Consider the following 23,075-nt stretch of genomic DNA (forward strand, 5'->3'; position numbering starts at 1 on the left):
CAGCCCCGGCTGCCCGGACACTGCGCCTGCCAGCCTCCTGCCATGGCAGGCCGTCGGGGCCTCTTGCTCTGCGTCCTGGCCTTCTGCCTGGCAGGCCCCAGCTTTGTCAGAAACCAGAAGGTGAGTGTGGCCAGATTAGGGGATGTGGCACCAGGGCCCAGCGCATGCACAGATTGGGCTCAGGTCTGGGGACCTGAGGGCAGCTGGCCTGCCTGGCCTTGTGTGAGTAGGACCGGCGTGCTGGCCGCTCCACCCCACAGGCCCAGACCTGTCTTGGCTACCTAGAGTGGCAGGTCTGTGTCGCTGTGGCCTCCTCTAACTGCTGATGACCACCCCCAGAGTGTGGACAGCTGCCTGGGCTGTCCAGCCCCTGGGTGAGGGGCGCAGAGCCCATTCCCCCCTCCCTGCCCAGATCTTTCCTTCAACCTGGCCCTCCGGGGCCATTGGGGCTGTGATTGTCTTGGTTCTGGACACAGATTCACAGGGAACCTGTGTGCACACGTGTGTCTGCAACACGTGTGTCACTGGGTATCTGGAGACAGTGGTAGCTCTGGGTACAGCCGGGCACTGGCCCCTGTGTCCCCAAAGTCCCTGGGTTGTGGGTCTCGTGATTCTCCCTAAGGGAACCAAGGCCCAGGGAGGAAACGGCGGTCAGGTCTGAGTACCGCCAGGCCACATGGGGGCGGGGGACAGACAGGGTCCCCAGGGGCATCTGCGGAGGGCTCCAGGTCCTGCCCCTCTTCCCCAGAATTGCGGAGCTAAACTCACCTGTCAGGAGGCTGGATCCCCCCATTCCTGCCTGATGACAGGAAGGACCAACTTGGGTTCCATCTTTCCGACCAAGACAGGGGCCCGGGCCCTGGCCCCCTTCTGCTCTCTCCCACTCTGTGTGAGCAGGAGTGGGCGGGGTTCCCTGCCCCGAAACCCCTGGGGTTGTGGGGGCAGGTCTCCGGCTGCAAGGCTGAGCGTCGTGGTGGGTGCCGGCGCTTCCCTGCCTCTGTTACCCCGTACGGATAGCACAAAAGAATCTCACAGGCCGCGCCACCTCCGAGGGTCTGTGAGGGGCTTTAGGCTGCTAGTTTTCCCTTGTCTGAGACTGAAGGCACTGACCACCTCAGTCTGTGCTGAGATGGGGACGCAGCGCTGGCCAGGGAAGGGCTCCAGGCTTCCTGGCCTGTGGACAGGCACATGCTGGCAGTCCCCACCACACACCCTCAGCCCCTCACCTTCCCTGCACCTCAGTGTCTGTTAACGAACAGGCTGGCTCCAAAGGAGAGGACTGACCCGTGGGCCACACAGCTAGCAAGGGGCAGCCACAGGCCTCACAGGCCAGGAAGCCTTCCTGGAGGTGGCCCTTGGCTTTCAACAGCCCTTTCCCGAAGCCTCCGCATGTGCTAGGCATGTGCTGGGGGGACATTGGCCCCTCTCAGCCCCTGCTCTGACCTAAAGCAAGAAGAAATGGGGGTCTGTGTTGGGGGGGACCCTCCCTCCCTGAGGAGTTTGGGTTCAGGGGCCTCCCTCCACCTGGAGCCCAGCCTCTGCTTGGGGAGATGCTTCCTCCGCCTCTCGTAGGCTTAGCACCTCATCCTTCCACGTCTCCAGCAGCTGTGACATCGGTGCCAGACTCAGGCAGGGGGGGGAGCGGGAGGGGCTGCACTGCCGGGCTCAGGGGTCCCCAGGAGCCTGGGAAGGAGGGACTCGGATTCAGCACCTAGCCAGGATTCAGCTGCAGGCAGAGGGGCCAGGCCCTGCCTCCGTGCAGTTCCAGATGGAAGGGGAATTTGAGGCCTGCCTTTTCACAGAGCCACTTACTAGCACGGTAGCCTGCCCCAGGGGCTGGGCACACAGTCACCGCCACCAGCAATCTCTGCTCTGCCACGCGAGCGAGCAACTGGATCGTGCTCTCTCCACCCCTGACTTTATGGGTCACACTTGGCAATGTGCAGGGGTTACTCCTGGCTCTGTACTCAGGAATCACCCCTGGCGGTGCTCAGAGGACCATGTGGGATGCTGGGAATCGAACCCGGGTCGGCCGCGTGCAAGGCAAACGCCCTACCCGCAATACTATTGCTCCAGCTCTCTTCACCCCTGAGCCCCTCATCCCAGCAGTGTCCCAGGTGTGTCGGGAGGAGGGGGGTCTTTCCCTCAACAACTGGCCCTAGGACCCCAGGTGGCGACTGTACCCGGCTCTACCAGGTGGCACTCGGGGGAGCTCACTGCCGAGGGTGCCTTTTGCCCTGAGCCAGCAGTGCTCCCGCCGCAAATTTCCCAACTTCCTAGAGGCTCCCTGGCTCAGCAAAGATGGAACCGGAGGGCAGAGCGGGCGACCGCAACACCCAACGCCGCGCAGCATGAAGCTGAGACCGCGCAAAGCAACTTCCCTCTTTGCAGACCGCAGAAAGTCATGAGCGGAAAAGAGCAAATCACAGCACGGTGGCCCCGGGCTCCCGTGCTCAGCCGAAGGCCAGCCTCGGCACTCTTCTCCTTTCCTCTGACTTTGAGGGGGACACAGCTGCAGTCTCTTCTTGGGAAGAGATGTTGCTGGCTCCCTCTCAGCCACATTGTGCTCAGCACTTTTCAGAAGCTTAAGCTTGTCCAGGCCGTGCCTGGGCCCCTCAAGCCTCTCTCCCATCAGTCTTCACTCCTCCCACTTGGAAGCAAGACCAGGAACTTTCATGCTTGAGGGGCCCCACAGTGGCAGCCTTTAAAAAGATGCCTGGGGCTGGACAAAAACGCCCAATGCTGGACTTGGGGAGCTTGTGGGATCAGCACTCAGGTCTCCACAACAGGATGACCTCAGCTCCCTCCCCACCCCGCCCCCCTGCAGTGACCCTGTGGTGCAGGAGTGAGGAATGAGGGGCCAGGGGTCAGACTCAGGGTCTCCTGCATGCGAAGCCCACACTCTGCCTGTTGTCCCCCACCACAGCCCTCCTCTTTCATCATCATCATCATCATCATCCCGTTGATCGTTGATTTTCTCAAGCGGTCTCAGTAATGTCTCCGTTTGTCCAAGCCCTGAGATTTTAGAAGCCTCTCTTTACTCCTCCTTCCCAACGATGCCGCATTGGAGGCTCTTTCAGGGTCAGGGGAATGAGACCCAGCATTGTTTCTGGTTTTGGCATATGAATACGCCATGGGGAGTTTGTGAGGCTCTCCCATATGGGCAGGAAACTCTCAGTAGCTTGCCAGATTCTCCCAGAGGGAGAACTAGCTATCTTGGTTTTATAGTCTCTGGATGTTGACCCTGGGTGGGATTACACAGTGCCGGGGGCAGTCCCTGGGTGTGATTGCCTAGCTACTGGAAAATGGGGGATCTGGGCGGAAGAGGCCCAGTCCCAGTCTGAGCAGGCTTGGAGGTCTCAGCCCTGGGTCCCACACACCTGGGTTCCTCTGCCGGTTCCTTCATGCATGAGGCTCATCTGAACTTGTGGAGAGGGGCCTTGACCATGGCTGTGACTAGGCTCCGGAGGTCTTCGACCACGGGAGCTCTGCTCAAAGCGGGAAGGGAAACTGAAGCCCACCCCCTCCGAGGGGCCCCGGGGAAGACAGCCAGGCACAGGGGCAAGAGACTGTCTGCCGCCCTCCTCTTTATTTTTATTATTTGGCTGTTGTTTGGGGGGCCACATTCAGCTTAGGGGATTCTATGAGGTGCCAGGGCAAGCACCCCTACCCACTGTCCTCCCTCTGGCCTCTCTCTTCTTTATTTTTAAGTAGAAGCAAGAGTGAAGACACTTGCCAGGTTCTGGTCCCTGGTGCAGCTGGTTCACAGTCAGATTTCTGGGGTTCAGGCTCCTCATCTGAAATGGGCTGGAACAAAATGGTGTGTTCTCGTGGTATCAATGGTATAGACTAAGGCTGCAGGGCATGCTTTTGGGACCCTGGTCAAGGACTTGGCACACGTTGATAGTAACAAGCTGTGATGGAGCTGCATATGTTCACTGAAGAGTGAAGGCATGAGAGGGTCTGTGAGGTCAGGGCCAGGTGCAGGCCTGACTCAGAACTCTGTGTGTGGGGTGGGGGGGAGTGGAATTGGGAGGTGCAGGTTTCAGAGCCTCGTCGTGGGACTAGAGGTTCAGGCCTGACTCGGAGTTTGGCTGGTGGGACTTGGAAGGTACAGGCCTGACTCGGAGCCCCATGTGGAGGGGCTGGGGGGCACAGGTCTGACTCGGAACCCTCCACCACAGGTGCAGTCCAAACGCTGTGATGTGAAGACCAAGTTTGTCACCCACACACCTTGCACTGCATGTCCTGCCATCAAGAAGCGGGTGTGTCCCCTCGGCTGGATTCGGCAGTTCCCGATGAAGATCTCCCAGGATTGTCGGTGAGACCCCCAGCCCCCTGCCTGCCCTTCCTGGAGGGTTGCTGGGATACTGGCTGGGGAGTCCCTAGGTCAGGCCTCGCGCAGGCCCTGGGCCAGGAGCAGGAGGCGGGGTCCCTCCCAGAGCCCTGCCTGTCCTCTGCCCTCAGTTACGAAGTGCAGCTGGGGGACGCGCTGGTGGCCATGAGCGGCTGCAGCATTGAGTGCTGGAAGGACGTGGTGCAGAAGGCCTGCTGCCCCGGCTACTGGGGGTCCCAGTGCTACGGTATGGGGTCCAGAGCTATAGTATGGGGGTCCGAGGGCTACGGTATGGGGGTCCCGGGGCTATGGTAGAGGGGTCTCAATCATGTTCCCTGCACCGCCCCTAGGCCCCCTTCAGCACCGCCTGTGTTTCCCCTAATGGGTTGTTTATGAACCCCTTTCTGGCGCTGCCTTGGGGGAGAGGCTGAGCCCGGGGCTCCCCGGAGCTTCTGGGGTCAGGGAGACTGAGTGCTTTTGCAGAAGAGCTAAGCTATGGGGGGGTTCACAGAGTGTCCTGGGGGTGCCAAGAACCCCTGCAGCGGCCACGGGACCTGCCTGGATGGGCTAGACAGGAATGGGACCTGCGTGTGCCAGGTAAGGGCCACGTGGGCGGGTGTGGGGAGCCGCGCGGGGCCATGCTCACTCGGTGCACCCCCTGCCAGGAGAACTTCGGGGGAACAGCCTGCCAAGAGTGCCGGGACCCCAACCGCTTTGGGCCTGACTGCCAGTCAGGTGAGCGCTGGCAAGGCAGGGGGCGGGCCAGTGACCAGGCGGGGGGGGGGGGGGGGGCGGAGCCCCAGGCCTGCAGCCAGCCCCTCAGCCTCGTACCCCCTCCTCAGCTCTGCTCTCGGTGGGCTGGGCTTCCGGGCCGAGCTTGGAAGTTCAGTGGTCAGGGCCCTATGTCTGGGGGTGGGGGGGGTCTCATCTGTCCCTGGTGTCCCCCAGAGTGCAGCTGCGTGCACGGGCTGTGCAGCCGCGGGCCGCTGGGGGACGGCTCCTGCCGCTGCTTCGCCGGCTACACCGGACCCCGCTGTGACCAAGGTGAGGGAGCCTGGGGCCAGAGCCGGAGGCGGGGCCTGATTGCTTCTACGCTAGCCGGTGGGAAGAGGGGCTGTTCAGGACCCCCAGGGCCCAAAGGCCTGGAGAGGGGAGGCCTGGCAGGACCACCGAGCACCAGGGGGGCATCTTCCCTCGGGGGTGGGGGGTGCTTCCTCCCAGACGAGCCTCTCTTGTCCCCTCAGAGTTGCCTGTGTGCCAGGCCCTGCGTTGCCCCCAGAACTCAGAGTGTTCTGCCGAGTCGCCCACCTGCAGCTGCCTGCCCGGCCACGCCCGGGCGGGGGAGGAATGCCGAGGTGAGGGGTCCTTCCAGGGAGGGGGTGTGGCGGAGAGACGGCTGGGCAGGAAGCCTGACTTGGACCACAGGGTCCCAAGCACAGGGCAGGTGTGGCCCCGCTGGCCCCCGAAAGTAACCCAAAAATACAAGACAAGAGAAGGAAGAGGCTCCCCCCCCAGGCCCGGGGGAGCCTGCTCGCACCAGCAGGGCCACCCGGTGGGAGCGGTGGAGGAAAAGGGGCTCCCGGCACCTGGCCCTGGAGTCCTGTCTCCTCTCTGTCCTGGCAGCCCTGGACCCCTGCTGGCCGTCGCCCTGCTCCCCTCTGGCCAAGTGCCTGGCGAGCCCCCAGGGGCAGGCGCAGTGTCACTGCCCCGAGAACTACCACGGCGACGGGAAGGTGTGTCTGCCGCACGACCCGTGCACCGTCAACTACGGCGGCTGCCCCAGTGACTCCACCCTGTGCCTGTACCAGAAGCCGGGCAAGGTGAGCCAGCCACGGCCCCTTGGAACTGGCCCCAGGGTGGCAAGGCTCTGGGCTGGGCCAGGCTGCCCCAGGTGACGTGCCCTCTGCCTGCCTGGCCAGGCCTCCTGCGCCTGTAAGCCCGGCCTGCTCAGTGTGGCCCGGAACGCCTCTGCTGGCTGCTTCGCCTCCTGCTCCCCCCACACCTGCGACCGCTCAGCCACCTGCCAGGTGACCCCTGATGGGAAGACCAGGTGGGCACGGGGGCCTTGCAGTGGGCCCCAGGGAGGGAGTAGGCAGGGGGGCTGGGCAGGGGCGGAGTGCACGCAGCTTCCCCCCGCCATGTCCTCTGCTCAGGGGGGTCTGCGGGACGGGTGGGTGCAGGATGAAACTCACCCCTGCCCTGCATCCCCAGCTGTGTGTGCAAGGAGGGTGAGGTGGGGGATGGGCGTGCCTGCTACGGACACCTGCTCCATGAGGTGCAGAAGACCGGCCAGATCGGCGTGGTGTTCCTGCGGCTGAGGCTGGCCTTCACCATGCTGGGTGTGTGACCCCGCCATGGCCCCCGCTAGCACCTCACTGTTGCCAGGGGGAGGGTTAGGAGTGGGCCGGGGGTATGGGATGAAGTCAGGAGGGAGCCCCCAGATCTTAGACTCAGTGCCCAACCCGAACCCCCCAAACCTTGGAGTAAGGTCTGAGTGTCTGACGCACCCCCCTCCCCACTGCCCCCTGCCAGACCAGGGCTGCCGGGAGCTCCTCACCACGTCGGGCCCCTTCACCGTACTCGTGCCGTCCGCCTATGACCCCTCCAGGAGCATGAATGTGAGACCCCCACTACACCCCCGGCTCTCCCTGCCTCCCTCTGCTGGGCTTCAGGTCCCAAGAGAGCCCTGGGTCACCGCCGCCAGGGATCCGCCTTGTCCCCGCCACTGATTGGGTGAGCTGGCCGAGGAGGATGCTGGTGACCGGTGTGCCCTGGGTCCCGGGTGCCCGCAGGCCTCCCTGGCACAGCAGCTCTGCCGACAGCACGTGATCGCAGGGCAGCACCTGCTGGAGGACTTGGGGACTCAGCACACACGCAGGTGGTGGACACTGGCAGGGCAACAGGTCACCGTGACCTTCAACCGCTTCCTGGTAAGGGGGTGGCCCGTGGGGGGCAGGGCGGGCCGAGGCGGGCGAGCAGTGAGTGAGTGCGTGCCCCGCAGCAGAAGCACATGTACACGTACAGCGACCAGCCGCAGCAGACCTTCACCGTCCAGAACGCCAACCACCCCGCTGCCAACGGCGTCTTCCACCTGGTCACCCCTCTGCGCTGGCAGCCTCCGCCCGCACTCCCGCAGGACCCCAAGGTGAGTCGGCATGCCCCCTCGCCCCGCCCCAGGCCCCAGGGCTCAGTGAGGGAGGAGGTGAGGGCAGTTCTGGGACCCCAAACCCCCCTCTCCCAACAGAGAACCATCGGCCAGATCCTCGCGTCCACGGAGGCCTTCAGCCGGTTTGAGACCATCCTGGAGGTGCGTTGGGGGCCAGGCCTTAGCTCTGTGGCTCATCATGGTGGGGCTGTGCCTCCCTCCCAGGGACCCAGGTCTGGGCAGCACCGCCTGACCCAGCCGCCTCCTGGGACCCCCGCCGTCCAGAGGGTCTGCCTAGCAGGCCCCCACCCGAGTCTGGTGCAGTGGCAGGAGGCAGGGCTGAGGGCGGGGCTGACCCTGGCGCACTCTGAGCTGCTCCCGCCCCACAGAACTGCGGGCTGCCCTCCATCCTGGACGGGCCTGGGCCCTTCACGGTCTTCGTGCCCAGCAACGAGGCCGTGGACAGCCTGCGTGACGGCCGCCTCATCTACCTCTTCACTTCAGTAAGCCCTGCGGGGAGGAGGGGCTGAGGCGCGGGGGGTGGGGGTCCCGGGGCTCCCCGCCCTGGCCTCCAGCAGCCTACTCTGTCTCCCTGGCCAGGGTCTGTCCAAGCTGCAGGAGCTGGTGAGGTTCCACATCTACAACCACGGCCAGGTGCGTGGGCATCCTCCGGGTGTGGTGTGTGCGTGGGGGGGGTGGCCCAAAGGTGCCCTGCTCCCCAGGGGCTCCTTTCCCTCCCTCCTCCCATCTGGGCGGAGAGCGGAGAGAAACAGGGCCATAGGAAGGGGCAGCCGGAAGGGGAGCGGGGCCCACCTGAAGCCGTCGTCTCCTCCACCCCAGCTGACTGTGGACAAGATCATCACCAAGGGCCGGATCCTCACCATGGCCAACCAGGTCCTGGCGGTGAACGTCTCTGAGGAGGTGAGGGCAGAGAGCGGGGCCTGCCTTGGGGTTCAGGGCTCACAGCAGGGGGCCGGGCCTGAGCACCTTGCAGGGCTCCGGGGGAGAGCGCAGAGGCTGGAGTGTGTGGGTGATCTGGGAGGGGCCAGCAGCTACAGAGGACAAGGGAGGGGGCCTCGGGGCCGGCCCCCAGCACGGCCTCCCAGGAGGCCCTGGGCTGCAAGGCGCAGCCGGGCCGTGGCTCACTGGCCCCGCCGCAGGGCCGCATCCTGCTGGGGCCGGACGGGGTCCCCCTGCAAAAGGTGGACGTGCTGGCCGCCAACGGCGTGATCCACATGCTGGACGGCGTGCTGCTGCCCCCCACCATCCTGCCCATCCTGCCCAAGCACTGTGACGAGGAGCGGCACCAGATCGTGGAGGTGAGCACCGAGAGCGCCCGGGGCCCCTGGGCGGGGGCGGCCTTGGGGAGAAGCCCTCGTTCCCCTTCTCTAGTGAGTGGGAGACGCTGGCTGTGGCTCGGGGTGGATGCGGGCCCTGCCAGACCTCGGTGACCCCCTGGGCCCGTGGAGCCCTTTGAAGTCCTGCCCTTCCTCCTACCCTGCGGGTCCCCATGGGGCTGCAGGGGTCTCTGAGCTCCGTCCCCTCCCTGCCAGGGCTCCTGTGTGGACTGCCAAGCTCTGAACACCAGCGTATGCCCACCCAACAGTGTGACACTGGTGAGCACGTCCTCATCCCCATGGCCAGCAGCGTGGCCGGTGGTGGGAGGCCGGAACCCTCAGCCCCACCCAGGAGGGATCTACTGCAGTGGGTAGGGGTGTGGTCCCTTGACTAGCTGTTGGGTGGGAGGCTCAGCCAGGCTCCTGTATGGCTCACCAGCTCTCTGCCCCCAGGACCTCATTCCCAAGGAGTGCGTGTACGTCCACGACCCCACGGGACTCAACGTCCTGAAGAAGGGCTGTGCCCGCCACTGCAACCAGACCGTGCTGGTGAGGGGCGGGCTGTGGGGTATGACTGTGTGGGACCCTGATTGTGTGGGGTCCTGACTGTGTGGGACCCTGACTGTGTAGGGTCTTGACTGTGCGGGGTGCTGACTGTGTGGGATCCTGACTGTGTGGGACCCTGACTGTGTGTGGGGTCCTGACTGTGGGACCCTGACTGTGTGGGACCCTGACTGTGTGGGACCCTGACTGTGTGGGGTCCTGACTGTGTGGGACCCTGACTGTGTGGGGTCCTGACTGTGGGGTCATGACTGTGTGGGACCCTGACTGTGTGGGGTCCTGACTGTGTGGGACCCTGACTGTGTGGGGTCCTGACTGTGGGGTCCTGACTGTGTGGGACCCTGACTGTGTGGGGTCCTGACTGTGTGGGGTCCTGACTGTGTGGGGTCCTGACTGTGGGGTCCTGACTGTGTGGGACCCTGACTGTGTGGGGTCCTGACTGTGCGGGGTCCCGACTGTGTGGGGTCCTGACTATGTGGGGTTCTGACTGTGTGGGACCCTGACTGTGTGGGGTCCTGACTGTGGGGTTCTGACTGTGGGGTCCTGACTATGTGGGGTCCTGGCTGTGTGGGGTCCTGACTGTGTGGGACCCTGACTGTGTGGGGTCCTGACTGTGGGGTTCTGACTGTGGGGTCCTGACTGTGTGGGACCCTGACTGTGTGGGGTCCTGACTGTGGGGTTCTGACTGTGGGGTCCTGACTGTGTGGGGTCCTGACTGTGTGGGGTCCTGACTGTGTGGGGTCCTGACTGTGTGGGGTCCTGACTGTGTGGGGTCCTGACTGTGTGGGGTCCTGACTGTGTGGGACTCTGACTGTGGGGTCCTGACTGTGTGGGGTCCTGACTGTGTGGGGTCCTGACTGTGTGGGACTCTGACTGTGTGGGGTCCTGACTGTGGGGTCCTGACTGTGTGGGGTCCTGACTGTGTGGGGTCCTGACTGTGTGGGACTCTGACTGTGTGGGGTCCTGACTGTGGGGTCCTGACTGTGTGGGGTCCTGACTGTGTGGGATCCTAACTGTGTGAGGTCCTGACTGTGTGAAACCCTGACTGTGTGTGGGGGCTGATTATTCTATGAATTTGGGGGCCCCTGACACCGGGTTAGTGAGGGTGGGGCCTGACCATCCGGGTGAGGTTGGGGCTCATCTCCTCCAGGATCCCAGCTGGGAACTGCATTGTGCCCCAATAAGCAAAAGGGCACCCCCCCCCCCTGTGTGGGATCCTGACTGTGAGGATGGGCCCAGGGATTGGTCCTCTGGGTCTCAGTCCCCATTTCTCTTTCTCCTGCAGAAACCCGGCTGCTGCAAAGGGTTCTTCGGGCCAGACTGTGTGCAGTGTCCCGGGGGCTTCTCCAACCCCTGCTATGGCAAAGGCAACGTGAGTCCCTGCCAGCCCGTGGGGACAGGGGGATGGCTGGGCTGCTGTCCCGACCATAACCTCATTATTTTCATTATGAATATTTGAGTTAATATATTTTTGCATTGCTTTTATTTTAACTTTATTTATCTATTTATCTATTTATTTATTTATTTATTTATTTATTTTTGCTTTTTGGGTCACACCCAGCGATGCTCAGGGGTTAGTCCTGGCTCTGCACTCAGGAATCACTCCTAGTGAGGCTTGGGGGACCTTATGGGATGTTGGGAACTGAGTCTGGGTTGGCTATGTGCAAGGCCAGCGCCCTCCCCGCTGTTCTGTTGCTCTGGCTCCTATTCTTTGTCTTTGGGCCACACAGCTCTGGGGTTGTTCCTGGTGGTGCTCGGGCGACCAGGTAGTTCTGGGGATTAAACCGGAGTCCTGTGCTCCAGCCTGGAGCCCTCCCCCAGACCGTGTCTGTTTTTGCCCCTGTGGCACTGTCACTTCAGCACCGGGCCTTGGCAGCAGCTGGAGTCGCCCAGGTGGAACGAACCACAGTCCCGGCCAGCTCTGGGGCCGGCGACTTGCCAGGGGGTTCAGCCTTGGAGGCTTGAGTGGTCTAGAAAAGTCTCTTCTAGGGGGCAGAAGCTCCGAGCCAGCAGGGGAGGGAAGCGGGTACCCCTCTCCGTGGCTGACGCTGCCCCTGCCCTCCCCAGTGCAGTGATGGAGTGCAGGGCAACGGAGCCTGCCTCTGCTTCCCCGACTTCAAGGGCCTGGCCTGCCACATCTGCGCCAGCCCGAACAAGCACGGCGAGCAGTGCCAGGAAGGTGAGCGGGGGAAACGGGGCCCCCAGGGAAAGGGGGCGGCCAGAGGTACTGAAGGGGGGTTGGGGGCATCTTCTTCACCGGGCCAGGCCCAGAGATAGCAGGTCTCGCAGACGCAGTGGAAGGAGGTGGGCCGGGGCAGAGCCAGAAGGGGTGGCTGAGAGCAGAGTGCCCCCCTGAGATGTCCTCTGCCTTTTGGGACTCTGAAGGCAAATTGAGCCCCGGTGGCCCCATCTCTGCGCCAGCTGCCCGCAAGCTCCCAGTCCTGCCTCTGTTTCCCTGCAGACTGCGGTTGTGTCCACGGTCTCTGCGACAACCGTCCCGGCAGCGGGGGGGTGTGCCAGGACGGCACGTGCGCGCCAGGCTTCAGCGGCCGCTTCTGCAATGAGTCCACACGAAGCTGCGGGCCCTCGGAGCAGGCCCAGAGCTGCCACCCTCAGGCCCGCTGTGTCAGCCAGGGGGGCGTGGACAGGTGAGCGTGCCGCCCGCATGCCCCCCCATGCGCCAGACTGTGTCACAGACTCCCTCAGGACTCACCGGAGACCCCTCCTCCCACCCCCTCCAGGTGCCTCTGTCTAGATGGTTTTGAGGGCGACGGCTTCTCCTGCACACCCCACAACCCCTGCTCCCTCCCAGAACGTGGTGGCTGCTCAGAGAACGTCAGTCTAGTGTCCCCGCCCTGTGTCCTCAGCCCGGGAGGGAGTGGTACACCCTGGCCCGCTGCCCACGGCTCCGCAGCCTTAAGTCCTGTGCTGGCGGCTCTCACAGGCGGAGTGTGTCCCAGGGCCCCCCGGCACCCACAATTGCACCTGCCACAAAGGTTGGACAGGGGACGGCCGCATCTGTGTAGCCATTGATGAGTGTGAGCTGGACGCACGGGGAGGCTGCCATGCTGACGCTCTCTGCAGCTACGTGGGACCAGGGCAGGTGAGCAGCCGGGGCAGGGGAGCAGCCAGGACTCCCTCCCTCCCAGGAGCAGAGTCTCTGTGCGGGCTCAGGAGTCATGACACACAGGAAGTCTGTGGTTCTGTGACACCGAGTCACTCAAGCTGGGATTCACCTGTGCGCGCTTCAGGCATGCGATGGTGAGCAAGGCAGCCAGAGAGTCCCAGCCCAGGAGAGAGAAATCACCAAATTTGAATTTTTCCCTCATTCTCCCCTTCCCCACCCCTGCCCTTCTTTTATTTCTTTTTCTTTCTTACTTTTTTTGCTTTTTGGGTCACGCCTGGTGATGCACAGGGGTTACTCCTGGATCTGCACTCAGGAATTACCCCTGGAGGTGCTCAGGAAACCATATGGGATGCTGGGGATCGAACCCGGGTTGGCCATGTGCAAGGCAAACCCCCTACCTGCTGTGCTATCACTCCAACTCCTTTCTTTTTCTTTTTCTTTTTTTTTTTTCCCTGCTGTTGTGCTGGCCAACGATTGTGCATATACTTGCTGGGGGCTACACTCTTTACTTATTTTTCTTTCCTTTAGCTTTTGTGGGTCATATCCGGTGATGCTCAGGGGTAACTCCTGGCTCTGCACTCAGGAATTACTCCTGACAGTGCTCAGGGGATCATACGGGAGGCCAAAGATCAAACCGGGGTCAGCCGCATGCAAGGCGAATGCCCTACCTGCTGTACTATTGCTTGTCCCCTCTCTATTAATTTTGGTCTCAGGTTCACACCCAGCGATGCTCAGGGCTCCCTCCTGACAGGGCTCAGGGACCGTATGTGGTGTCAGAGATTGAATTCTGTAGCCTGTGCACAAAGCAAGAGGCTTCCCTGCTGTTCCGTTCCACCATCCCTGGGGGCTGTACCCTTTATCGAGGTGCCTTCCCACATTCCGGTTGTGGTGCTCCCCGGGGATCACACACGCTTTGCCTGCGTGTGTGCACGCGTGTGCGTGTGGGGGTACGTGCGCATGTGTACATACCCCTGGCTGCCTGCAGCAGAAATTGCTCACTGCCCCAGGAATGGCAAACAGCTGAGTTGCCGGGAGCACTGTGCTCAGCACAGGTGCCAGCCCTGAGGACTGAACAGGCATCTGCATGCTGGGTCGGCGGGCACGCGTGCCCCTCCAGCACCACGGTCTTGAGACTCACTGCGAATCCAGGACTGAAAAACCCTGACCAGGACAACAGCAGCAGGAAAAACAAAACAAAACAAACAAACAAAACACAGGGGGTGTGGGTTGTGGGTGAGTGCTTAGGGAGGGGAGAGGAGAGGGGGGCAATTAAATCCCGGACTCCAGGAGCAGGATCTCAGGCCCGGAGCCTCCTGTGGGAAGCATGTCAGGCCTGATGAGCCTAAACTGCACCAGTCAGGAGGCCGCCCCTGTCTGGGTCTGGGTCTCTCTGCCCTGTGCAGGCCTGAGCCGCCCTGACGGGACAGCTGGGGTGGGTGCGGGGGTGAACTGAGGGCCTGCTCCCCCCTGCAGAGCCGGTGCACCTGCAAGCTGGGCTTTGCGGGGGACGGCTACGCGTGCAGCCCCATCGACCCCTGCCGTGCCGGCAATGGCGGCTGCCACGACTTGGTGAGAGACCAGGGGACTGGGCAGGGTCTCGGTGGGGGCGAGGGGGCGAGGGGGCGCGTCTGCACTCTGGGTGTCTCTGTATTGGGTCTCACTGGGATCTTTCCAAGTCCCAGATCCCACCAGGTGACCCTGGCCCAGGGGCTAGAGGTCTGATTCCTCTGCAAATGCAGCCCCATGGGGGTCCCGTCCCTGGCTCCTCCGTCACCCCAAGCTCCTCCTGCTCTCAGCTCAGCCCCTCCTGAGGGCCCAGATTCTCCCTCAGCTGGCAGTGCCCAGGCATCTTGGGGGGCAGGGCCAGGCACCCCCAGGAGTGACCTGCAGGAGGCTGTAGATATGGGGGCCGCAAGTGAGACCAGTAGGGTGCAGGTGCTGCCTCGAGGGCCACCAAGGTGCTGACTGCATTTCATGTCCCCGCCAGGCCACCTGCCGGGCAGTAGGGGGTGGCCAGAGAGTCTGCACATGCCCCCCCGGCTATGGCGGCGACGGCCTCAGCTGCTACGGTGACATCTTCCGGGTAAGTGGTTCCTCTCAGGCACTGACACGGGAGAGTGTGGGGTGGGGGGCGGGCTTGGGGTCCTGGGGACAGGAGGTTTGTCCCAAGACTTTGACCCCAGCTCTTTGCCTCCCCTTAGGAGCTGGAAGCAAACGCCCACTTCTCTGTCTTCTTCCAGTGGGTGAAGGTAGGACAGCGCAGGGCGCGGGGCGCTCACAGCCTCTCTGAGAGCTGGGGTGGGGTGTGAGCCTGGGGGTGCCGAGGGGGCGGGCAGCAGGCAGGCCCCATCCCGTCTGTCCCCTGCAGAAGGCTGGTTTCACTCTCCCTGCCAACGGCAACTTCACAGTGCTGGTACCCTCCGAGTCTGCCGTCCGCAGGCTGAGCCCTGAGGAACAGACCTTCTGGATGCAGCCCCGGCCGCTGAAAGAGCTGGTCAGGTGGGCGGCCGGGGGAACCTGGGGGGCACCTCTGGGAGGGACCCAGCCCCTTCCTAGAGGGGTTCAGGTAGGCGTGTGGGCACCTCTGGGGAAGGTGACACAAACCGGTTCCCTACCCCCGTATGGTGCCCCTCAGGGCCCATTTTCTCCAGGGCACCCTTTCTGAGGAGGAGCTGGCCCAGCTGGGCGGGCAGGACGTGGCCACCCTGAGCCCCACCATCCGCTGGGGGATCCGCAACGTTAGCGGGGTACGTGGTGACCTTCATTTGTTCATTGATTTATCTGTCAGCTCTTTGGTAGGGCGCACTCAGCAGGCCGGGGGGGGGGCAGGCTTGGCAGTGGGGCCTGTGCTGTAGCCCCCTGCGGGCTGGTCTCTGGCGCTGGTGAGGCACTGACGCTCGAGCATCCCTGGCCGTGCTGGATCCACCTCGCAGCCTTGCTCGTGCTGTGACTGAACTCTCCCGTCCCTCTGTCTTGAGGGACACGCCTGGTGGTGCTCAGGGGCTACTCCCGGTGGGGGATATTCCTAGCAGTGCTTGGGAGACCCTGAGGCGGTGCTGGGGATCAAACCAACCCAGTCCTCCTGCAGGCAAAGCAAATGCTCCAGCTCTCCTGGACCATGCCCGGCCCGCCCATACACACCTGCACCCCCCGCCCGCCGGGCACAGTGAGCTCTTAACAAGCGAGGGCTGGGCACAGGAGGGCACTCGTGGGGCTCCAGGGATGAGCTCTGGGTCCCCTTGCCCTGCCTGGGCCAGCACTAGAGGGCGTGCCAGGCCCTTTGCTGCTGGACTGGGTCTGCATCAGCAGTGAGTGCCCTGCCCGGTTCTATTCTCTCCTGTCTAGTTGTTTAAGGCCCTGCACCTACTCGTAACTGCCCCTCCTATGCCCAGCTGGGCCTGCCTGTTGTCTTTCAGAGGGTCTGGGTGCAGAATGCCAGTGTGGCCGTGGCCGACCTCCTGGCCACCAACGGTGTCCTGCACATCCTCAGCCAGGTAGGGCAGGGAGGAGCAAGCAGGGCCCTTTGCGGCAGGCCTCCAAGGATCCACTGACCGGCCCCTCCCTGCCTGCAGGTCCTCCTCCCTCCCAGAGGGGACGTGTTGCCCAGGCAGGGCCTTCTGCAGATCCTGAAGTTGACACCCAGTTTCTACCTCTTTGGGGAGCTGCTGCAGGTAAGGGCATGGAGATGGGGGAGGTGTGATCTGGAGCTGCTGCCTGCTCCCCAGGGGCTGAGAACTGAAAGCACGTCTGTCAACAGCGCCACGGGTTGGTGTCCCAGATTGATGCCGCCACGGCCTACACCATCTTCGTACCCACCAACCACTCACTGGAAGCCCATGGCAACAGCAGCAACTTGGTGAGGCGGGGGATGGGTGTGTGCACATGTGTGCGTGGGTGCTTGTGTGTATGTCTGTGTGTGTGCATCTATGTGTGCATGCATCTGTATGTACGTGTGTATGCCCATGCTCGTGTGCACGTGTATGCCTTTGTGCACATGTGTGCACATGCAAGTGTGTGTGCCCGTGAGCGCATGCATGTGTGCATGCACGTGTGTATATGCCCATGTTCACATGTATGTGTACACGTGTGTGCATGTATGTGTGTATGCATGTGTGTGTGTGTGTGTGGTGGTGGAGAAGCAGAGAAGACCGCATGGAGAGTGAGTCAAGCCCCCCAAGAGCCCCAGGCTCGGGATGGACCCTGCAGGGACACAGTGGACTGTCTACCCAGGATGCAGACACCGTGCGCCAGCACGTGATTCTGGGCGAGGCGCTGTCCACGGACACTCTGCGGAGGGGCGGCCACCGCAACTCCCTGCTGGGCCCCACACACTGGCTGGTCTTCTACAACCACAGCAACCAGGTTTGGCGGGGCAGGGGAGCAGAGCCCAGCCCCTTGGCCCTGCTCTTGAAGGGCCCTTGTCTTCAGAGCCGCCTGCCCCGGGAGCCCTCCATCTCTGCTCCACACACCCCGTCCTGCGTGGAGAGAGCCCCAGCCCCCAAATGCCCCACAGCCCCTGAGGGGATGGGCAGAGGGGGCCCGGTGACCTCCCTCCCGCCTCCCTGCCCCGCAGCCGGAGGTGAACCGCGTGCCTGTGGAAGGGCCCATAGTGGAGGCCTCTTGCTGCTCCCTGTACGGCATTTCGGGGGTCTTGACAGTGAGCTCAAGCCGCTGCCTTGAGAGAAGCCATGCCGAGTCCCTGAGGGTGAGAGGGGGTGCCGGCCGGCCTGGGGGGCAGCAGGGGCACCTAGACAGGCACTTAGCTGTCAGCCTGGCCCAGAAGAAGGAAGGGTCTGACACCCACCCCCTCCCCAGGAGAAATGTGTCAGCTGCTCCCGGAAGTTCCGCTGCACTCGGGGCTACCAGCTGGAGGTGAGGCCCGGCCCGCGCAGGCCTGGGCCAGGTGGGCGGGGAGGAAGGCCCAGATGCTTCTCCTGCCTGGGGCCCGGACCTGGCTGGGGGCCTCCTGCGTCTCCTCCTCAGCTCTCTCCCTCCTTGACCTGCCTGACCCGCTGACACCCGCAATCCATCTGTCTGTCCCCTCACTCACTGCCCTGCCCATGTCGGCCCCCTTCCAGGAGACGCCCCGGAAGAGCTGTGTCTACCGATCTGGCTACTCCTTCTCTCGGGGCTGTTTGTACACGTGTACCAGGAAGATCAAGGTCTGCCCTGACGCCTCCTCTCCTGCTGGTCTGGCCAGAGAAGGGGGCGAGGGGGGTCCAGTGGGGAGTGGCCACACTTCAGGAGCAGGCATGGGGCTGGGACTAGGAGAGCCCGAGGGGAGTGGGGGAAGGACTCGGCGCTGCTCACCATGGGGCCTGGCCCTTCCCTGCTTGCTACTGGGAGGAGTGTAGACGGCCATTCCCCTGGTCCAACTTGCTTTTTGGTCCCCAGGTCCCCTCCATACTCTCCCCCCACATCTTACCTGGCCTGTGGGGCCCTTCCCGTGCCCCCTTCTGCAGGTGCCCGACTGCTGTCCGGGCTTCTTCGGCACACTGTGTGAGCCGTGCCCTGGGGGCCTGGGTGGTGTGTGCTCAGGCCACGGGCAGTGCCAGGACAGGTTCCTGGGCAGTGGGGAGTGCCACTGCCATGAAGGCTTCCATGGGACGGCCTGTGAGATGTGCGAGCTGGGCCGCTATGGGACCAACTGCACCGGAGGTGAGGGCGGCCCCTGGGCCGGGTGTCCTGGCAGGGCTGGTGGGCAGGGCCCAGCAGGTGACACCTCTCTGCCTGGCCCCTTTCAGTGTGTCGCTGTGCCCATGGGTTGTGCCAGGAGGGGCTGCAAGGGGATGGGAGCTGCGTGTGTGACGTGGGCTGGCAGGGCCTCCGCTGTGACCAGAGTGAGTAGCCGCCGGGTGGGGGTGTCTGGGAAGCGGTGCAAGAGTGGGAACTGAAATCTGATGGGAACCATGCTCCTACCACCCAGAGATCACCGGCCCTCAGTGCCCACAGTGTGACGTCAATGCCAAGTGAGTGCCAGTCAGGGGCAGGTGGGCAGGTGCGGGGTGGGGCAGACCCAGCTGACCCGCTGCTGTCCCCCACTCCTAGCTGCATCCAGATCTTGGCTGCAGCCCCTACCTGCGTCTGTGCCGCGGGGTACTCGGGCAACGGCACCTTCTGCTCAGGTATGGCTGGGAGCACCCCCCCCCGCCTTCTCCTGCTATCTCCTTGGGTCCCCCCCAACTCTGACCTTTTCCTTTCTCTTGAGCCCCCCTCCCATTCTGCTTCTTAAAACTCTCGGTGGTTATCTGCCCCTAGAGGTGGACCCCTGTGCCCACAACCACGGGGGCTGCTCTCCCCATGCCAACTGCACCAAGGTGGCACCTGGTCAGCGGACATGCACCTGTCAGGACGGCTACTCGGGTGATGGGGAGCTGTGCCAGGGTGAGTCTGGGACCCCTCCCTGGGTGCCTGGGCTACTAAGTCCAACTGGAAGGAATGCTGAAGGGCTCCAGAGGGCTGGGGGAATTGGGACAGGCACCTAAGTGCACAGATGGACAGAGATGGGGGGCTGCCCAGGATCTGCCCCCTAAGCCCCGCGTCTCTGCCCCAGAGGTTAATGGCTGTCTCGTCCGCCATGGGGGCTGCCATGCACATGCGGTCTGCATCCCCACCGGGCCCCAGCAGGTGAGCACAGTGAAGGGGGCAGTGGGTTCTGGGCCATTCCCCCATGGCAGGCTGCCCTTCACACCAGGCCTGGAGAGGGGGTGCTGGCCAGCACCTGGGCCCTTGCAGCACCCCCTGACCAGAACTCGGGACAGGTCTCCTGCAGCTGCCGTGAGGGTTACAGCGGGGATGGCATCCGGGCCTGCGAGCTCCTGGACCCCTGCTCCCAGGTCAGGCCCCCAACCCTGTCCCACCCCACAGGGGGGTGGGGGGCAAAGAAGGGAGCCAGAAGCTCCCAGAGCCTCCCCACACACCCCAATTCTGATTGAGGCATGGGAACAGGGATGTGGGGTGGGTGGGGACCTTCCCTAGGGCTGGTGGGAGCAGAGGCATGGGGAAGCCTCTGACACCCTCCTCCAACCCCTATCCTGCCTCAGCGAAACGGGGGCTGCAGCCCCTATGCCGAGTGCAAGAGCACGGGGGACGGCCAGAGGACCTGCACCTGTAACCCGGCCCACTCTGTGGGGGATGGCCTCACCTGCCGAGCCCGCGTCAGCCTGGTAATGGCGTCACCTGACCCTCGCCCGGGTGCCGAACACCCTGGCCTCCGTTAGACTCTCCAATTTCTTTTTTTTTTTTTAATTTTTTTTTTATTGAGTCACCATGTGGAAAGTTACAAAGTTTTCAGGTTTAAGTCTCAGTTATACAATGCTCGAACACCCATCCCTTCATCAGTGCACATATTCCACCACCAAGAATCACAGTATAGCTCCACCCCGCACCCCCACACCCCTAGTCCCCCCATGCCCCTACCCCCCCCCCCGCCCTTAGCCCCCCCCTGCCTGTGTAACTGATAAATTTCATTTTACTTTCACTTTGATTGCATTCAATATTTCAACAAAACTTACTATTATTGTTTGGAGAGTCTCTCCCCTAAAGTCGGACATGCTGAAAAGGAAGCATTAGATAATTTGTTTTCCATTGCTGAGAATGAAGAGGTATGAGGTTGAGTGACCACACTTAGCGGCCTCACGGTTTTGGGTTTCTGTATTTTAGTATTTTAGTAACTAAGTCCAGAGAGATATCTGCCAGAAGTTGCATCATTGCCAACTTGTACTTCTCAGTTACATTATATTCCACATATGAGACTCCCCGATTTCACCTTGATCCTGGCCCTGGCTGTGACCTCGAGCCAGACGTCTGATTCCGTCTAGGTCTGACTCATGATTTAGGATCCACTAGTGCATCTTGAGCAGACAACCCCTCCCCTGTGGCACTCCTTTCCCCATCTCTGCCTTGGTCAGACAGACAGTGGTAGGGGAGGCACCAGGCCCTGAGCAGGGGGCACCCCAAATCTGAGATGACCTTCGCCCCCTGCAGGAACTCCTTCGAGACAGCCAAGCCTTGTTCTTCAGTCTTTACCTCTTGGTGAGTGATCATGGACCCCCCACTTCCTCCTGGACGTCCAGGGCGGCTTAGAACTGCCTCTGGGTTCCGTCTTCGTTTGGAGGGCGGGGAGGGCGGCGTCCCAGACTGAGGACTTGCCCAAAGGCCCTAGTAAGCCTGTGTGGGTGCCAGGTTGTCCCCCGTTTGCACCCAAGCTGTCGCCACACCCCCTAGGAATACAATGAGCTCAAGGGAGACGGACCTTTCACGATCTTTGTGCCCTACGCAGATCTACTGGCCAACCAGTCCCAGGTAGCGCTGCGCCCGCCCCCGGGGGCCTAGGGAGGGGCCTCCAGGGGTAGCAGAGGAAGCCCCATCAATCCCCGCCCCTCCCGCCAGGATGAGCTGGCCCGGATTCGCGCCCAGCGCTCCCTTCTGTTCCGCTACCACGTGATTGGGTGCCGGCGGCTGCGGAGCCAGGACCTGCTGCAGGAGGGCTATGCCACCACGCTCTCGGGGCACTCGCTGCGCTTCAGCGAGCGGGAGGTGAGCACGCTGGCCCGCAGCGTCCCGCGCGCCTCTGCCCTACGACCTCCACGGCGCCCGGGTGGGCTTTAAGGAGAGGCGGGGATTCACACCCCCCGCGGGCGTGTCCTAGAGCGAGGGGCGGAGGCCGGCGCGGGGTCTGGGCCCCGCCCACCGGCCCCGCCCACAGCAACCCACCAATCGGCTTCCTTCCACCGGGCCACGCCCCTGCACCCATGCCCCGCCCCCAGGGCAGCATCTACATCAATGACTTCGCGCGCGTGGTGAACAGCGACCAGGAGGCCGTGAACGGCATCCTGCACTTCATTGATCAAGTCCTGCTGCCGCCCGAGGCACTACACTGGGAGCCTGGTGCGGCCCCCATCCCTAGGGTAATGACCTGGGCGCGGGCTCTGTGAGCTAGAAGGCAGGCTTGCAGGGGACCTGGGTCGCTCCTCTCCCACCTGACCTCAAAGCTCATGAGAACTTTTCCACAGAGAAATGTCACCGCCGCTGCAGAAAGCTTTGGGTACAAGATCTTCAGCGGTCTTGTGAAGGTACCACTTCGTGTGTGACCGTGTCTGTGTACCTGTCCCTGCCCAGGCACCCGTGTGCTAACCCGTTTCCCCAGTGTGCCTACCTGTGCATTCACACATGCGAGAGTGCCGTGGGAGCACACAGGTGTGTACAGACTTATGCAAGCCCACTTCCCGACCAGTTGAGGTGGGTGCTGGGATCCCTGTGAGTATGCCCGTGTACAGATGTCCAGACGCCTGGCATGGCATGACTGGTGGGAAGGGTCTTTGGAATCCTGGAGCTTTTTCTTGTCTTTGCAGTTCAGCCCCGTAGCTCTGCCTACTGGTCTCTGAGGAGGCTGTGACAGCCACACCTTTGCTCCTCCCCAACAGAAAGCCGGCCTCCTGCCCCTGCTGCGTGATGGGTCCCACCGACCCCTCACAATGCTGTGGCCCACAGACGCAGCCCTGCGGGCGCTGCCACCAGATCGACAAGCCTGGCTGTACCATGAGGACCACCGTGACAAGCTGGCAGCTATCCTGCGGGGTCATATGATCCGCAATGTCAAGGTGGGTGCATCTCTTGGTGCCTGTGGTGCCACCATGCCCAACTGCCCACCTCCAGCTGTGGTTTTATTTGTTCAGGCTTTGGCATCTGACCTGCCCAACCTGGGCTCCCTCCGCACTATGCACGGGACCCCTATTTCCTTCTCCTGCAGCCGTGCTCGACCGGTGAGTGCAGGTTGCAGGCTTGAGGGAGAGAGGCGGGGCACCTGAGTTGAGGGTCTACAGAGCTCCATGGACCCCCCTCCACCTGCAGGGTGAGCTCCTGGTGGGAGAGGATGAAGCCCGAATTGTGCAGAGGTACATGCCCTTTGAGGGTGGACTGGCCTATGGCATTGACCAACTGCTGGAGCCCCCTGGTCTTGGTGCCCGCTGTGACCGCTTTGAGACTATGCTGCTGCGATTGGTGAGGGCAAGATGGGGCAGAACCTAAGTCCCCCATCCTCCCGCTCTCTGACCCTGCCGTGCCAGCTTCCCCCCTGCCTCTCTTCCAGGTCTGCAGCATCTGTGGGCTGGAGCCACCATGTCCTGAGGGCTCCCAGGAGCAGGTAAGCAGCCTGGAGCTGGCTGAGAGACCTGGGCAGGCCCCGTGTTCCCAGCTCAGACGTTTGCAGCCTTACTACTCTTGGACTCCAGGGCAGCCCCGAGGCCTGCTGGCGCTACTACTCCAAGTTCTGGTCATCCCCGCCACTGCACTCACTCGGCCTGCGCAGCGCCTGGACCCGGCCCAGCTTCTGGGGCCAGCCTCAGAGTCTGGGCAGGGGCTGCCAGCGCAACTGTGTCACCACCAGCTGGAAACCCAGCTGCTGCCCTGGCCACTATGGCAGCGAGTGTCGAGGTGAGTCCTGAGCATTGCTGCAATTTGCACACACACACACACACACACACACACACACACAGAGCTGGGTTCACACACACACACACACACACACACACACACAGAGCTGGGTTCAGCTGGGAACAGTTGGGGATA

General features: G+C 62.9%; 1 protein-coding gene across 2 annotated transcripts in view; it reads left to right on the top strand.

Moving 5' to 3' along the window:
- The window catches only part of STAB1 (stabilin 1), a 26,564-nt gene continuing 3,489 nt past the window's right edge, over positions 1-23,075 (top strand). The window contains exons 1-55 of one of the 2 annotated variants that reach the window (XM_055136435.1): positions 1-120; positions 4,185-4,321; positions 4,468-4,583; positions 4,848-4,933; positions 5,002-5,071; positions 5,285-5,380; positions 5,581-5,691; positions 5,960-6,156; positions 6,256-6,386; positions 6,548-6,675; positions 6,869-6,954; positions 7,129-7,266; positions 7,338-7,481; positions 7,581-7,643; positions 7,871-7,984; positions 8,082-8,135; positions 8,322-8,402; positions 8,642-8,800; positions 9,035-9,097; positions 9,272-9,367; positions 10,665-10,751; positions 11,447-11,558; positions 11,841-12,027; positions 12,121-12,214; positions 12,324-12,482; positions 13,980-14,075; positions 14,494-14,589; positions 14,708-14,755; positions 14,875-15,005; positions 15,142-15,253; positions 15,923-16,000; positions 16,079-16,177; positions 16,264-16,362; positions 16,737-16,868; positions 17,080-17,211; positions 17,322-17,378; positions 17,585-17,668; positions 17,969-18,164; positions 18,251-18,346; positions 18,433-18,475; positions 18,555-18,631; positions 18,765-18,890; positions 19,060-19,133; positions 19,268-19,342; positions 19,550-19,672; positions 20,493-20,540; positions 20,733-20,810; positions 20,898-21,044; positions 21,275-21,415; positions 21,521-21,580; positions 21,932-22,108; positions 22,184-22,270; positions 22,359-22,508; positions 22,597-22,650; positions 22,739-22,940. In XM_055136435.1, the coding sequence (XP_054992410.1) occupies positions 43-120; positions 4,185-4,321; positions 4,468-4,583; positions 4,848-4,933; positions 5,002-5,071; positions 5,285-5,380; positions 5,581-5,691; positions 5,960-6,156; positions 6,256-6,386; positions 6,548-6,675; positions 6,869-6,954; positions 7,129-7,266; positions 7,338-7,481; positions 7,581-7,643; positions 7,871-7,984; positions 8,082-8,135; positions 8,322-8,402; positions 8,642-8,800; positions 9,035-9,097; positions 9,272-9,367; positions 10,665-10,751; positions 11,447-11,558; positions 11,841-12,027; positions 12,121-12,214; positions 12,324-12,482; positions 13,980-14,075; positions 14,494-14,589; positions 14,708-14,755; positions 14,875-15,005; positions 15,142-15,253; positions 15,923-16,000; positions 16,079-16,177; positions 16,264-16,362; positions 16,737-16,868; positions 17,080-17,211; positions 17,322-17,378; positions 17,585-17,668; positions 17,969-18,164; positions 18,251-18,346; positions 18,433-18,475; positions 18,555-18,631; positions 18,765-18,890; positions 19,060-19,133; positions 19,268-19,342; positions 19,550-19,672; positions 20,493-20,540; positions 20,733-20,810; positions 20,898-21,044; positions 21,275-21,415; positions 21,521-21,580; positions 21,932-22,108; positions 22,184-22,270; positions 22,359-22,508; positions 22,597-22,650; positions 22,739-22,940 (5,905 nt within the window). In that variant the 5' untranslated portion in view covers positions 1-42. The remainder of the gene's footprint in view (positions 121-4,184; positions 4,322-4,467; positions 4,584-4,847; positions 4,934-5,001; positions 5,072-5,284; positions 5,381-5,580; positions 5,692-5,959; positions 6,157-6,255; positions 6,387-6,547; positions 6,676-6,868; positions 6,955-7,128; positions 7,267-7,337; positions 7,482-7,580; positions 7,644-7,870; positions 7,985-8,081; positions 8,136-8,321; positions 8,403-8,641; positions 8,801-9,034; positions 9,098-9,271; positions 9,368-10,664; positions 10,752-11,446; positions 11,559-11,840; positions 12,028-12,120; positions 12,215-12,323; positions 12,483-13,979; positions 14,076-14,493; positions 14,590-14,707; positions 14,756-14,874; positions 15,006-15,141; positions 15,254-15,922; positions 16,001-16,078; positions 16,178-16,263; positions 16,363-16,736; positions 16,869-17,079; positions 17,212-17,321; positions 17,379-17,584; positions 17,669-17,968; positions 18,165-18,250; positions 18,347-18,432; positions 18,476-18,554; positions 18,632-18,764; positions 18,891-19,059; positions 19,134-19,267; positions 19,343-19,549; positions 19,673-20,492; positions 20,541-20,732; positions 20,811-20,897; positions 21,045-21,274; positions 21,416-21,520; positions 21,581-21,931; positions 22,109-22,183; positions 22,271-22,358; positions 22,509-22,596; positions 22,651-22,738; positions 22,941-23,075) is intronic. The other variant, XM_004615182.2, reaches the window with a different exon arrangement.

This window comes from Sorex araneus, chromosome 4 (genome assembly GCF_027595985.1).
Source record: "Sorex araneus isolate mSorAra2 chromosome 4, mSorAra2.pri, whole genome shotgun sequence".
Classification (NCBI taxonomy): domain Eukaryota; kingdom Metazoa; phylum Chordata; class Mammalia; order Eulipotyphla; family Soricidae; genus Sorex; species Sorex araneus.